Source organism: Sugiyamaella lignohabitans, chromosome D (assembly GCF_001640025.1).
Source record: "Sugiyamaella lignohabitans strain CBS 10342 chromosome D, complete sequence".
Taxonomy (NCBI): domain Eukaryota; kingdom Fungi; phylum Ascomycota; class Dipodascomycetes; order Dipodascales; family Trichomonascaceae; genus Sugiyamaella; species Sugiyamaella lignohabitans.
Window position 1 is genome coordinate 272659 of NC_031673.1, and position 13031 is coordinate 285689.

The following is a 13031-nucleotide window of genomic DNA, read 5'->3' on the forward strand; positions in this document are numbered from 1 at the left end:
CAGCATCGTCTACATCAAAGACCTCCAAGTGAAAGTCACGGTCCCGTTCCAGTGTGTCCTACCCTCACAACTCCGCGACATCATCTCCCAGCTCGTCGAACTCTAACCCGGGCCCTAATTTATTTATTTTCTCTTTCTTTATGGGGGGTGTGCCTCCGGCGGCTGGGGCTCCGCCCCAGACCCCACTGCTCCTCTCGCTGCGCTCGAGTCGAGCTTCAGGGTCCCAGCCATCTCCTGCGAAGCAGGAGCCACGGGGTCTGGGGCAGAGCCCCAGCCGCCGGAGGCACAGAACCCCAGAAAATGTCACAGTTTGAGGATTTGCGTGTTACTTAAAGAGTCGCTGGATAGTCTTGAGCAGTTTGAATGAGACTGTTACGAGGACGGTGGATGCGGCGAAGATGATGGCCCGCTGTTGCACAGACACCAGGCCGAGAAGCGGGTACGGGAAGAACCCGTTGTGGTCGAAGGTGTGGTGGATCCAGATCCAGTAGGCACAGGTCATGGCGCTGAACATGGCAAAAGCGCTCGCCATAGAAGTTTTCCAGGGCTCGGCAAAGACCAGGACGTCAATTACCTCGAAAACCGCTGGGTAGAGGTGGAGTCGCATGTCCAGCCATGGAGTGGGGTCTAGTCCGAGTCGTTTGTCTCGAAGAAGGTCGGGGTCTATGGATTTGATGGTCCAGTATAGAATCGTGATGAGGAGCTCTAAAGGAGCAGCTGCAATGTTAAGACGTTTGTGAATTGCTGCCAGGTGTCTGGATTCAGTGATGGCTGATAACGCACCAAATGACTGCGCCAGCGCTGCCACTGATAAGCCAATGATTGTCAGGTACTGGAAATGTGACCCATATGCTTGGTTGATGACGGTGATGTGTTTATAAAGAATGAAATAGAATCCTTCGTAGAAAAGATAAAGCGCCGAAGCGTGAAGTGCCAGCTGAGCAGACCTCATACTGTACCAAAATTTCAGTATCTAGCAATAGCAATGTAGTAGTTCTAAATGGTGGTGAACCGTCTATTTTTAAGAAAACTAAACCAAAAAATTTTATCCAAGTGTATTTCCAATACCCTTTTCTGTCTTTTTAGTAGTATTTTCTCAGGTGTTAACAACAACAGCTGTTTGTGGAATTTTTTGGAATGGTGGTCTATCAGAAGAAGGTGTTATTATTGCATGTGAAAAGATAAGGTGGCAGGAATCACGTGCGGGCGATCTAAAGGTGGCTTGATTTATAGAATGAAGGAAAAAGATTCAACTGACGAAGGGTGATACAATTGTATCTGAAGATGGTCATGAGAGGAACGAGAGTGTTCGTATATCCTAGAGTTGAAATATTCTGGAAGCAAGGCCTTTTGATCAATTTAGTACGCTCTTATCAAACAGGTTATAACGAATCACTGTCATTCTGATAGTAGCTCTATGAAAATGTCCATTAAATTGAATCCTTATTGGAGAAACATGGGAATAGCACGAATACAATTTTGATCGAAATAGGTGATGAGGCGATGGAAATGTGACGCTCAGTCTCGATGACAGCTCTTCTTATCTACGCCAAGATAAGGCAGGGATCTGCCATCATGATCTGCATTTGCAACAGGGGCATGCCTAATCTTTTATCTTTGTACATGCCTAAATTAACTCAGTTTTAAGAAGTGTAAATATAAAAGCAATGGTTGATATTTGAGTAGCAGTTGGTCTGATTCTAGACTATGATTGTCTACTACTATTGAAATTGAAGATCACTTGAACTTTCGAGTTAAGACCTCTCATAAGCTTGCCTGCTGACATAGAATTGTGATTTATGGTTTTGAACTGAGATAATTTCATGACTCAAAAAATATTGTGATAGGAGTATAGCTGCCAACTAATGATCAAGTGAACAGAAACCCCCCGTTAATCCCATCCTCGTTTATTTAAACTGAAAGGAACAAATGCCATTCATCTGGCCCCCTTTACACCACCTAGACGCATATTCAATTGTTTTTTACTCTTACTGTATTATCATATATATAAGCTGAAGGAACAAATCCTGAGAAGAAGAATAAGGAATTATAGAGTCATGCTAGAAATCTACTGCTTTTTTTGCTGAGAAGTGTGGTGTTTGGTAGAGGCAGCAATTGCTTCGTGGGTCAAGGTTTGACTCTGTTTAGTGAACTTTTGCTGGAATTGAACCATGTTGTATTCTCCAGCAATGTTACTGACCTTAGCAAGATTTCCCGCCAAAAGATGCATGGCTGGTACCAATGCAATATCAGCAATTCCTCCAATAGTGTTACCAAGTAGAACCTCGACACCATCTGTCAAAGACTGGAAAGTGGGTCCTAAAATGGCCTCAATGGCAATGTTAGAAAGACCACCAGTAATTGGAGCCAAGACATTTCCTACAATTCCAATCATATTGTCAATTTGACCATCTAATCCAGTAATGAAATTAGTCACCACTGCAGCACCTGGTCGACTACCAGCATGCTTGAGAATGTTGGTACTCTGATCAATTCTCTGTTGAGCATTGATCATACCAGATTTGACCCCGGCGGTGATAGGATCGTCTCTAGCAGCCAACCATTCACGAGCACCATGTTCATGCTCATGATGATGGTGTCCATCGTTGTCGTAGTACTGAGCAGAGGTACCGGCCACAATAGCCAAGGCAGTAATAAGTCCAGAAACTTTAGAATAGCGCATTTTGTTTTGTAGTTGTCAGTCGGTCAAAATATAGAGAGCTGGTATAGATAATTGAAACAAGGGAAATATCCTGATATAAATAGTTGACCAGATATAAACAAACGACCTACTTCATAATCGTGTAATCATACTAGGTTTGAAGATAGACTATTGTAAATTAGGCGAATCCTTGTCATCACCTCGTTGACTAGAAGACAAAGAAAGAAGGTTTGTAAACTCAATTAGCCGAAAGTCCATAGTGATTCGTTGGTCTCCGTACTTCACAGATCTATATACCCTTCAATTCATATCACTCATATTTCAATGACAGTCATTCAACCAGTAAATCAAATACGACTGAGTGATGCACAATACTAATAAATCTTATGAGCCCGGTGAACCTCCACAACCCCATGCTAAACTCAATTCAATGCACAATTAATTATTAGAATACATAAAGCTACTCGAGCTGAGCGAGTGAAATTAAAATAGCGTCTTCAGTGCGACCACTAGCTCGGATAGCAAATCGGCCGTCGAAAATTCCCGTTGCATCATCAAGCTCATTAAGCTCTTCCTTGTCGTTCTGCACTGCTTTATTGACATCAGCCCACCGTCCATAAACTAATAAAATATGGCTACTGCTTTTAGCGCCATCAAAAATAGTACCCTTTTTATCGACAATCGGACGAATTGGTTCATAAGCAGTGGCAGATGAGGCTACAAACTCCTCACTGGGAACATAGGCAGTATACGTGTATCCACCAGGGTATATGGATTCAGAAAATATTTTACCAAAAGTCTTGGCAATTCGAACTGTATAGCCAAAACTATCTTTATTCGTAAACAGAACGCCCGAGCTCGACGTGTATGCATCTTTGGGCGAGACAACCTTCTTGGACTTTGTATCGACAGTGACTCGCGTACCTAGCGGCACTCTTTGATTATCTAATTTAAGCACATTTTGTTCTCCGATCTGGACATATTCAGTGGATGCTTCTAATTGTAATTGCTTCTTTGATTTACGAGAACCCTTCTTCTTCTTTACTCCGCCAGTAGCTGATCGAGGCAGTTTGCCAGCTACAGTCAGTCCTTCCAGAAACTGGCTGCTACTATGACTCAGAAACGGCAATCCTGGGATCTTGGGCAGTTTCTTAGCATACTGCAGAGGCTTCAAATCTGTAAATAACAAGTTCCGTAAATAGCTGGGTGTAATATAATACTGTAATAACGATGCCAATCTAATGCATTCGGGCGACGGTCCCTCAGACTCCTTCTTAGCGTCCTTTTTAGATTCCGAACTCTCTCCCGCTTCATCAAACACAACCTTCTTTGGCTTTTCTACCACCGAATCACTAACAACAGTATCTCCATCCTGATCCACAGCATCGCTACCTGACACATTTGCAACGTCGAAAATGACTATCTCGCTCGCCCCATATAAAACAGCAGCTCTGGCAATCTGATGCGCGATATGACTGGCCTGCTGCTGCGACCGGCACACACCCGGTCCAATTGTCGACGAGGGAATACACAGCGACAGAGTAGATTTCTACGACCAGTTAGTACCCGATCCAGACCATCCTCACCCTTCAAACCGCTCAAAGCACCCTCCAAACCCGCCAAAACCCCCCTCAACCCCCCACAAATCACACCCACTTACACTCATTCTATCCCCAAATAACTCTCCAAACCACAAACTTCGACCTCGTTCCGTGCCAAGTTCCTTATCAAAATAAAACCGACCCTCGAACCTTTGATCCACTGCATGCAGCATATATTTTTTCAGCACGGCTGCAGGACCCTGAAGATCTCAGGTCCCCTCCTGCCTCCGGCGGCTGGGGCTCCGCCCCAGACCCCGCTGCTCCTCTCGCTCCGCTCGAGTCGTTTCCGTCTCCGGTCCCGGCCAACTCCTGCGAAGCAGGAGCAACCAGGGTCTGGGGCGGAGCCCCAGCCACCGGAGTCAGCACCCCCCTCCCCAAGTGTGTTACCCGGCCGGGAGGATAAAAGCAGATCTGCGACATTGCCAGGAAGTTCACCAGAATACGATTAATATTGCCATAGATTGAAGATGTCGTAAGTAGCAATTGCACCTGTTGGGGGGTTCGACCAGTAACTAACGTGTTTCAGGGAACTTGTAGGGCGTCCGCGATCCGAGCTGACTGATGTAGAGCTAGCTAAGCTCGAGGAATACGAGTTCAGCCACGGCCCGCTGTCGGTGCTCCAGTCGGCGGTTCAGAACCACAGTCAGGTCCTGATCTCATGTCGAAACAATAAAAAACTGCTCGCCCGTGTAAAAGCGTTTGACCGCCATTCGAACATGGTTCTTGAAAACGTCAAAGAAATGTGGACCGAGACCCCTCGCAACGCCAAAGGCAAGAAGGGCAAGCCTGTCAATAAAGACCGGTTCATCAGCAAAATGTTCCTCCGCGGCGACTCTGTCATCCTGGTGCTCAAAAGCTCTGCATAACTCCTCTATTTATTTTGTTTCTTTTCTTCTTTCTCGTGTGATCATGCCTCCGGCTGCTGGGGCTCTGCCCCAGACCCCGTGGTGCTCGCTCCGCGTGCTTTTTTTGGGGGTGAGGGTGGTGCCTCCGGCGGCTGGGGCGCTGCCCCAGACCCCGTTGTGCTCGCTTCGCGAGCTTTCGTCGACTGGTTATTTCACAATTTTCGGTGGACTGACCACTTCACGAAGCTTGTGTTTGCTCGACGGTCGCAGCCAACTCCTGCGAAGCAGGAGCCACGGGGTCTGGGGCAGAGCCCCAGCCGCCGGAGGCACACACCACCCGTTCTCGAGCCCAGCCATCTCCTGCGAAGCAGGAGCCACGGGGTCTGGGGCGGAGCCCCAGCCGCCGGAGGCAGCGCCCCCAGAAGACTACGTAGAAAGTACATTATTTTACAAGAGAGTGTTAAGGGGACTAGCGTCTGATTTGCTTGCTGCGGAGCTTGCGTTGCTCCTTCTCTTTCGACTTCTGGTCGAGCTTCTTCTGCTCCTCGGGACTGAGTTTGGCAAGAGCGGCCTTCTTTTCACGCAGGGCCTCGGTCTTCTTTTGAGCAAGTTCCTCGGCCTTAATGAGGTCAAGTGCCTTTTGTACCTTCTTGATCTCGGCGTCACGAGTGGCCTTGATCTTCTTAGCGACCTCAGGTCTCCAGGTCTTCTTGGCAACAAGAATGTCCACAAGGTTGATGGCAGAGTTCAGAATACGGGCCGAAAGCTCGGATTGTTCCTTGTTAGAGGGGAATTTGAGTGAAAGGTAGAGTTTAGTCTTGGGCTCGAGATCCTTCAATGAAAGAGGAGCAGTAGGTTGTTGGTCGGTAATGGCAAAGTATTCAAGCACTTTCTCGACACCAGGGGTCTCAAGAGCTTGGAAAAACTCCTTGGCAAGCTCAACAACAGTATCAGTGACCTCGGCACTCTCAGTCATAAAAGTGAAACTAGGAGGAAGCTTGTCAGAATCAACAGTACGAGTAATCGACAAAAAGTAGTTCTGGTCTCTGGATCGGCTCATGTTTTCCTTATTAACAACAGCAAACACAAAAGGATCAATAGCAGCAGGGTCGGAAGGAGTAATGACAACATCGATCTGGTCACGAGGGTTGAATCCCTGTAAAAAGATCGAGGTGAAGTATTCCATAGACAAAGTGATGAAATTCTGACGTCCCAATAAACGGAACTTGGCAAGAACATGAGATACATTGACACGACCTGTGGCATAGGTGTTATAAGCAGTAGCTCCATCAGTGACGATATAGTCAATAGACTTGGTCGACGTGATGTTGGGTTTAGGACCCACCTGGTAGAATTGGGTCTGCAGAACGTCAAGATGGGCCTTGATCCAACTCGACACTTTACCCTGATTGACACGAAGTCCCAGGAAATGCAGAACCACATATCCCATGATGGAAAGAACAATCAAAAACTCCTTGCTCCAATCATACACCCTGGCTCTTTGCAAAGGACCCATACTGTTCCACACCTCAGGATCAATTGGCTCATTCGCCGAAAAAAAAGTGTTACTCAAAAAACCCAAAATACTAATCTCCTGTTAGCTCCAAAACTTACACGAGGGAGACTGCCTCCGGCGGCTGGGGCTCCGCCCCAGACCCTGGTTGCTCCTGCTTCGCAGGAGTTTCAGCAGGCGACCCCCAACGAAACGACTCGAGCGAAGCGAGAGGAGCCACGGGGTCTGGGGCAGAGCCCCAGCCGCCGGAGGCAGTTCCCATCCCCAAAAACTTACGGATGAGGAGCCGAAGTGGGTGCAAAAGTGTCAGCACCGGCAATGGAGCTGGCTGCGACGTTGCCTGAACCAGAGGGAACATAGGCTTTGAACTCGTCATCAGCAGCAAAAACAAGCCCTGCACTCAAAAGAGCAGCGCCAGCAACAAAAAATCCGCTTCTCATTTCACGTCAATCGCCTTCCAAGTACAATTTCAAACCGGCAGGTGAAAATTCAGTGGTGTACACTCTCAAACAAGTCCTCCTCGATCCACTCCAACAAACGGCACCTCTCACATGCACCTCCCGCGTGGAACTTTTCAGATCGTTTCATCACGTGACATTTCAGGGGGTCTGCTGGAGGGTGGGGTATGCCTCCGGCGGCTGGGGCTCTGCCCCAGACCCCGTGGCTCCTCTCGCTTCGCTCGAGTCGTTCTCGTGGGGGTCCCTGGGCAACTCCTGCGAAGCAGGAGCAACCAGGGTCTGGGGCGGAGCCCCAGCCGCCGGAGGCAGGTCCCCCCTCTGAGGTGTGGGAATGGGTTCTATTGGGTCTACGGAGCTAGATAGGGTGTTATATGCTTATAAAGTCTTCGTTGTCGTCGTCGGGCAGGTGGTTGTTGTGGGTGAAGTCCCACTGCATTACGTCTGAGTCGTCTGAGCTCACGTCGTCGGCAGAGTCGTCGTCGTCCGAACCCGACTCGTCGTCATTGGAGCCATCGTCGTCGTTTTCGGATTCGTCGTTATCGCTGTCATCGTCGGGTGATTCGTCTTCCGCGTTTATCATGTCTATAACTGCGTCAAGATCTATGGGTAACGAAGAGTCTTCAGTGGTATTGGTCACGTCGTGCGTCTCGAACTTGCCCTCTTCTTTGGCTCGGAGGATATGTTTGAGTGGACACTTTTTGCGATGACACTGGCCTGTCGCTTCAAAGTCCGGACACTCAAACACATGTCTCTTGTCGCACTTGTCTCCTGTGTCGCAGTAACCGTCGAGTGCAAACCATCTACAGACTAGGGCACCTGGTGCTACCTTCATGTGTGAGAATTTACAGTTCTCTCTAGTACAGTTGCCTCTCAGGAAATGCACACACAGTGGAGAATTATGTGCAGTAGGGTTATGGCTCAGAGTGCACGACGGGTCATTGCATCCGCTCGTCAAGTAGTTCTTGCAAATACGAACGTGGTTAGGATCGTGTTTATACCGGCACGACTTGCCATTAACACAGGTACCTGTGTGAGTTGTTAGTATCACTGTCTCGTTTCCTTCAGTTTCTATAAAAGGTTTTCGCTTACCTGTTTTAGTGAAATAAATGCAGTTCTTGTCGTATCTATAAGTTTGTTAGTATGTTCTTGGAGCGGTATTTCTCGCTTGTTATTTTAACTGGTGTTCATATTTCTGTCGTCCCTGCCCTTTCTATGTGGTTTCTATCATTTCATGACATCCATGATATGCGTACAGAAAGATGAAGTCCACATAGTAGCACTGGTAGTAGCACTTGGTAGTAGCACTTGGTAGGGGTGGTTGTATGACATGACTGACTCGATTAAAATGTTTTATCATTTCTAGTTTCAGTGCACTTATCAATCAAATAAACGTAGAAAAAAGCTAGTTCCGATTTAAAAACAAGCGAGATAATATGTTAGTGAATGATCTACGCACCTGTCGTTGGAAAGTGGGTTCTTTCGCAGTAAGTTCCCTGATTTAGTTCGAACATAGGAAACTCCCTGGATTGTCGTTTTGCGGGGTGTGGATTCTTTAGGTTGCTCTGAAGGGTCTACTCGAATCAGTTTCGATCCATTTTTGGCCGTTCTATACTTGACTCCTCCTATGTCGACGGTACCATCACTATTAGCTACTGGTTTTGGCGCCTTGATCGGGGTCGATGAAGTTGCTGACGTCGTATTCGAACCTGTAGAAATACCGGTACCGCCACTGGTTGTTGTTGAAGATGTTGTTTGTGACGAAGACTCTTCTACTCTTTTCCACTGATGTGTTGGTCCTGTACTCTGATGATGATGATAACCTCCACGGTGTGCTCCACGATAGCCACCTCGATATCCTGATCCTCTTCCTCGATACGAATTTGAGTGATATGGTCGAGTCATATGTGAATTTTTATGAACTCCCTGGTCGCCAGTTGGATTTCCTCCACCACCTAATGCCTGTCTGGCGTTCTTGTGGCGATTGATGGCTCCTATAAAGCATGTTAGTATTTGTGTTACGAATTTTACTCGATGATTCTCGAATCGTTTATTGATCCGTCTTACCTGCCAGCCTCGCTATTTGATCTAGAAGTTCTGCGTCAGAGGCCATTTCTATAAATAAGAATAAATAAATAATAGGTTGAAATTTGAAGATGAACCTGAAGTGAAAGTGTGCTTTATAAGTAATAATATCAGCATGCAGAGGTGATAAGTAAGTAATTCCAAGAAGAACGTGCGGCTGTATGACTGGAATATTCTGTGAGGCCCCTGACCGTACAACAGTCGTGACTTCATTCGTTAAAAAAGCATCTGGCGACTTTCTTTTACAAATTTTGATGAGTTTCACAAAACCATCCGGTGATCCCAAGTGAGATCTCTGGGTCAAATTTGTACCCTGGCGGCTGATTTGGAGTACTTTATCGGTATTTTAATAAGTGATTGTTCATATGCATGCATGATGCAGGGACCCTGCATGCATTTGTTTACATTAGATGGCATTTCCAGTTGCAAACACACCAAGAAAAAGAACAAGCACACATTCAATAAGTGAATTTTTGCCTTTAAACATTGGCAGAGCAAGGACTCAAGCAGGAAGTTTACTAAAATGGTACCCCGTGAGTAAGTCAGGATTAGAACCCAGCAACACCGAGCGAAGCTAGCCACGGCGTCTGGGGCAGAGCCCCCCAGCTGCCGGAGGCAATTTATCATCATAAACTAACCAGTGAAGTAGAAATTCTCGGAACTACTCAGAATGGGCATCGTTCTGTTCTTATATTGATGCCAAAAGACCACACTTGAGAACTTCCTATTTAGCAAACCGGTTCTGGGGCAGAAGAAAGGTCGATAATTTGCAAGCGGTTCTTAGTAGTATCAATGATGCAATCAGAGCGCACAATATTACAGTTGAAAAGCAGCAGGTTGTAGCAGACCAGCTTCGCGAGTGGACTACGACTCTCGCAGACCCTCTGACGAGACGATTTGTGCTTGATCTGTGTGATTCCACTCAAGGTATGTTTAATCCCAAATTGATGACTGCTTTTTTTGATACGATTGAGTTCTGGTCTACTATCCTAGCAGTCTCCTGCGAAGCAGGAGCCACGGGGTCTGGGGCGGAGCCCCAGCCGCCGGAGGCATGTGAGGGATCATGTTACTAACCCAGGTTTAGAGCTTTGGAGTAGAGATCAGTCCTCGTCCAGTAGAGTTCTGCAGGTGGTTTCGTTGTTAGAGAAGTTGAAAGCAGAGGAAGAGTTGAAGTTCAAGGCAGCTTGTGATTTATTACGTGCTGAGCACCAATATCATCGGGCTCTTTATAAGAAGAACAAGACGAACGTGGAGATCATGAAACTAGAGGGACGAGTCGATTATCTTAAAACAAGAGTGGAGAAATATGAGGAAGGGTTCACCAATTCAGCATTTAAAATTATTAAGAAGTGCGCCGACATGTTTTTCCAGCATATTTTTATTGTCAACGAGAAAAATAAAGACCCATTAAGTGCTGCACTTACAATTATTGATGGGATTAAGGACAGTCCTGCTGGTAATATTGAAAAATGTGTATTTGCAAAATCTGCAGGGAGTACTACAGCTGGTCTAGAGGTTGCTGAGAGCAGTAGTTTATCTTTGTCGCCTAGAAGAGTTCCCGGCTCTTCTGACCATCAGGATAATATCGGCTTTGACAGCTCATCTATTAGCTGTTCCTCAGGATCACTGTATCTGAATCATTGGTTACAGGATGTGCGGACAAGAAATGCCAGTGGGAATAGTGGTAGTAAACAGTTGAACCAATCGCCATTCGCGGGCTTTGAATTGCATGGATCTGCTACTGCTGCTGAATGTACTGAGTCGAAAGATGGATTTGGAGACCAGACGCTTCAGAGTTTCTTATCTGCTCTTGATGATATCGGTTTACAAAAGGCACCAGAAGCAGTAGAAAAGCATATGGAGGCGGTTATGAGATCAACAGTATGGTCTAATAATGGCGAGGACGATTCTCACAACGATGGTAATGATGATGTTGTTTCGCCTATAAATTTCCCCACTTCCGAACCAAGTAACGTGTGTCAGAACAATGACCAGTATATGAAACCAGATGAGAGATATAGAACCACCACCACCACCAAAGCATATCAGTCTGATTCCCACACAAACAGAGCGCTATCGAACGGCGGTAGTATTGAAACCGAGTACTTTTAGATCCGAAAATAACGACTACACGGTCCTGGATAGATACCAATAGTATACAACATACAACTACAAAAAAAAAGTCCATTTGAATAGATTAAATAGATATACATTTTTTTTATATTATATACAACACTCTAAGTAGCATCGAAACGATGCTTTATAAATAAATTAATGCAAAACTCATGCTTGACAACTCTATAAAGCGTTGTTGTCGCGGGCAAAGAACTTTTTACCCATTTCATATGACGATATCATAATTGCACAAGCAGGGGATACTTTTAAAATGCGTGGAATTGCTCCGACATACAGAGCACCAACACCTTCTGTTTTCAAAATTTTCATCATGAATGGAAGCATGCCCATGCTCGATGACGAAGATGCATGATGTCCGATTTGACGACGAGTCTTGCCAACGTCAAAGGGTGTAGTCAGAATAGCAGCAATCGATCCACCCACAGACCCCGCAATAAATGCTTGTGAGAAGGTGCTGGAATCTGATTTTTGATCTCTAAAATAATGCGTCTGTGCTAACTCTGCTCGAATAAACTCGACACATGCCCAATAAATACTTGAAAAGGGTACATCTCTCCAAAGTGTTAATACCAATCCTCTCCACAGCGAAGAGAATCCTTGAGTAGCAACCATTTCTCGCACACCTTTTGTGACTACCTGTACAGCATCAGGACCCTTGGCTGACTGTAGTCTTGTTTTTACCAGTTCGATGGGTGAAACTACGGTAGCAGATAAAGATCTAGCCAACCCACCACATATTAAAGGGTTGAGAATGGTCGATTCAGAGAGTGGTGAATTGTCTCTCATATATTCATAAGCAATGAAATAAACAACATTTGAGGGAACTGACATTAACAAAGTTAAAGACAGACCTCTCCATAAGGCTGGTAATCCTTCTCCGGCTACTATTTTGCGAAATCCATCCCAGGTTCCATTAAGACGATTCATCTTAGTCTCGTCTACAGCACATGAGGTTGAAATTTCAAGCTGAGATGCCACACAATAATCGATGGTACTAGGAAACCAAAACACATCTTTACAGCACGTAGTGACGCCTACTCCACTGGGGATCTGTGTGATTGGGAAAGATTTGACGGCCATTTCTGCTGCTGCTACACCTGTCGAAGAAGACAGTCTCAGGCTTTCTAATGAAGAAACAGCAACCTTGGATAGATTATTTCGAACTTGTCCAGCCGCCGCTTTGTAACTGATCTCGACTCCTTTATTACTAGCATTTGCAACTTTATTCTTTGCCAAATCAATGAAATCCACCATAGGAAAAGCACTTTGTTGTTGCATTCTTACTCTTACCACATCAAACGGAGTAACCACGACCGATGTCAGCAATGATCCGGAACACGCCGCCACCATTTTCTGATAAATAGTGATTTTGTGGTGGCTGTGCCCATCGACCACCGGGCCACTCAGATTCGCCCCTGATGACATACTTTACGATATACCTGGTATTGTCGTGTCAGGTCAAATCGATCCATGTAATTTATAACATAAATATACTTTCTAGCCGCCGATATTTTGTCACGATCTGGATCGCGGTTAGGGGATCTGATAATTCTTCTCACCTAACCCACAATTGTTACTGCCGTGGGAGAGTATCCCCGGTTGATATTTCTAATCTAAAAGTTTACAGTGAATTTATAAGATATGGATAGAGCTCACAAGATGTTTCATGACTGGGATAAGAGTATATCGGATGATAAATGGAGCTTATAGACCTAGTTTCTCTTCCGAACCTTA

The 13031-nt window shown here is 45.8% G+C and overlaps 5 protein-coding genes across 5 annotated transcripts; all 5 read right to left on the reverse strand.

Moving 5' to 3' along the window:
• Positions 1 to 3122: 3122 nt before the first annotated feature.
• Positions 3123 to 4242, reverse strand: AWJ20_4690 (uncharacterized protein; the record flags this gene model as incomplete). The annotated part of the gene is made up of 2 exons (XM_018881778.1): positions 3123 to 4121; positions 4240 to 4242. The coding sequence occupies 2 exons, from the start codon at positions 4240 to 4242 to the stop codon at positions 3123 to 3125; spliced, it is 1002 nt and encodes a 333-aa protein (XP_018736223.1).
• Positions 4243 to 5577: 1335 nt separating this feature from the next.
• On the reverse strand, positions 5578 to 6624 carry AWJ20_4691 (uncharacterized protein; the record flags this gene model as incomplete). The annotated part of the gene is made up of 1 exon (XM_018881779.1): positions 5578 to 6624. One exon carries the CDS (start codon positions 6622 to 6624, stop codon positions 5578 to 5580), a length of 1047 nt encoding a protein of 348 aa, XP_018736224.1.
• Positions 6625 to 7446: 822 nt separating this feature from the next.
• On the reverse strand, positions 7447 to 7911 carry AWJ20_4692 (uncharacterized protein; the record flags this gene model as incomplete). The annotated part of the gene is made up of 1 exon (XM_018881780.1): positions 7447 to 7911. One exon carries the CDS (start codon positions 7909 to 7911, stop codon positions 7447 to 7449), a length of 465 nt encoding a protein of 154 aa, XP_018736225.1.
• Positions 7912 to 8492: 581 nt separating this feature from the next.
• On the reverse strand, positions 8493 to 8981 carry AWJ20_4693 (uncharacterized protein; the record flags this gene model as incomplete). Its single annotated transcript, XM_018881781.1, has 1 exon — positions 8493 to 8981. One exon carries the CDS (start codon positions 8979 to 8981, stop codon positions 8493 to 8495), a length of 489 nt encoding a protein of 162 aa, XP_018736226.1.
• A 2478-nt stretch (positions 8982 to 11459) lies between these two features.
• On the reverse strand, positions 11460 to 12647 carry MTM1 (Mtm1p; the record flags this gene model as incomplete). Its single annotated transcript, XM_018881782.1, has 1 exon — positions 11460 to 12647. The coding sequence occupies one exon, from the start codon at positions 12645 to 12647 to the stop codon at positions 11460 to 11462; it is 1188 nt and encodes a 395-aa protein (XP_018736227.1).
• Positions 12648 to 13031: the final 384 nt, after the last annotated feature.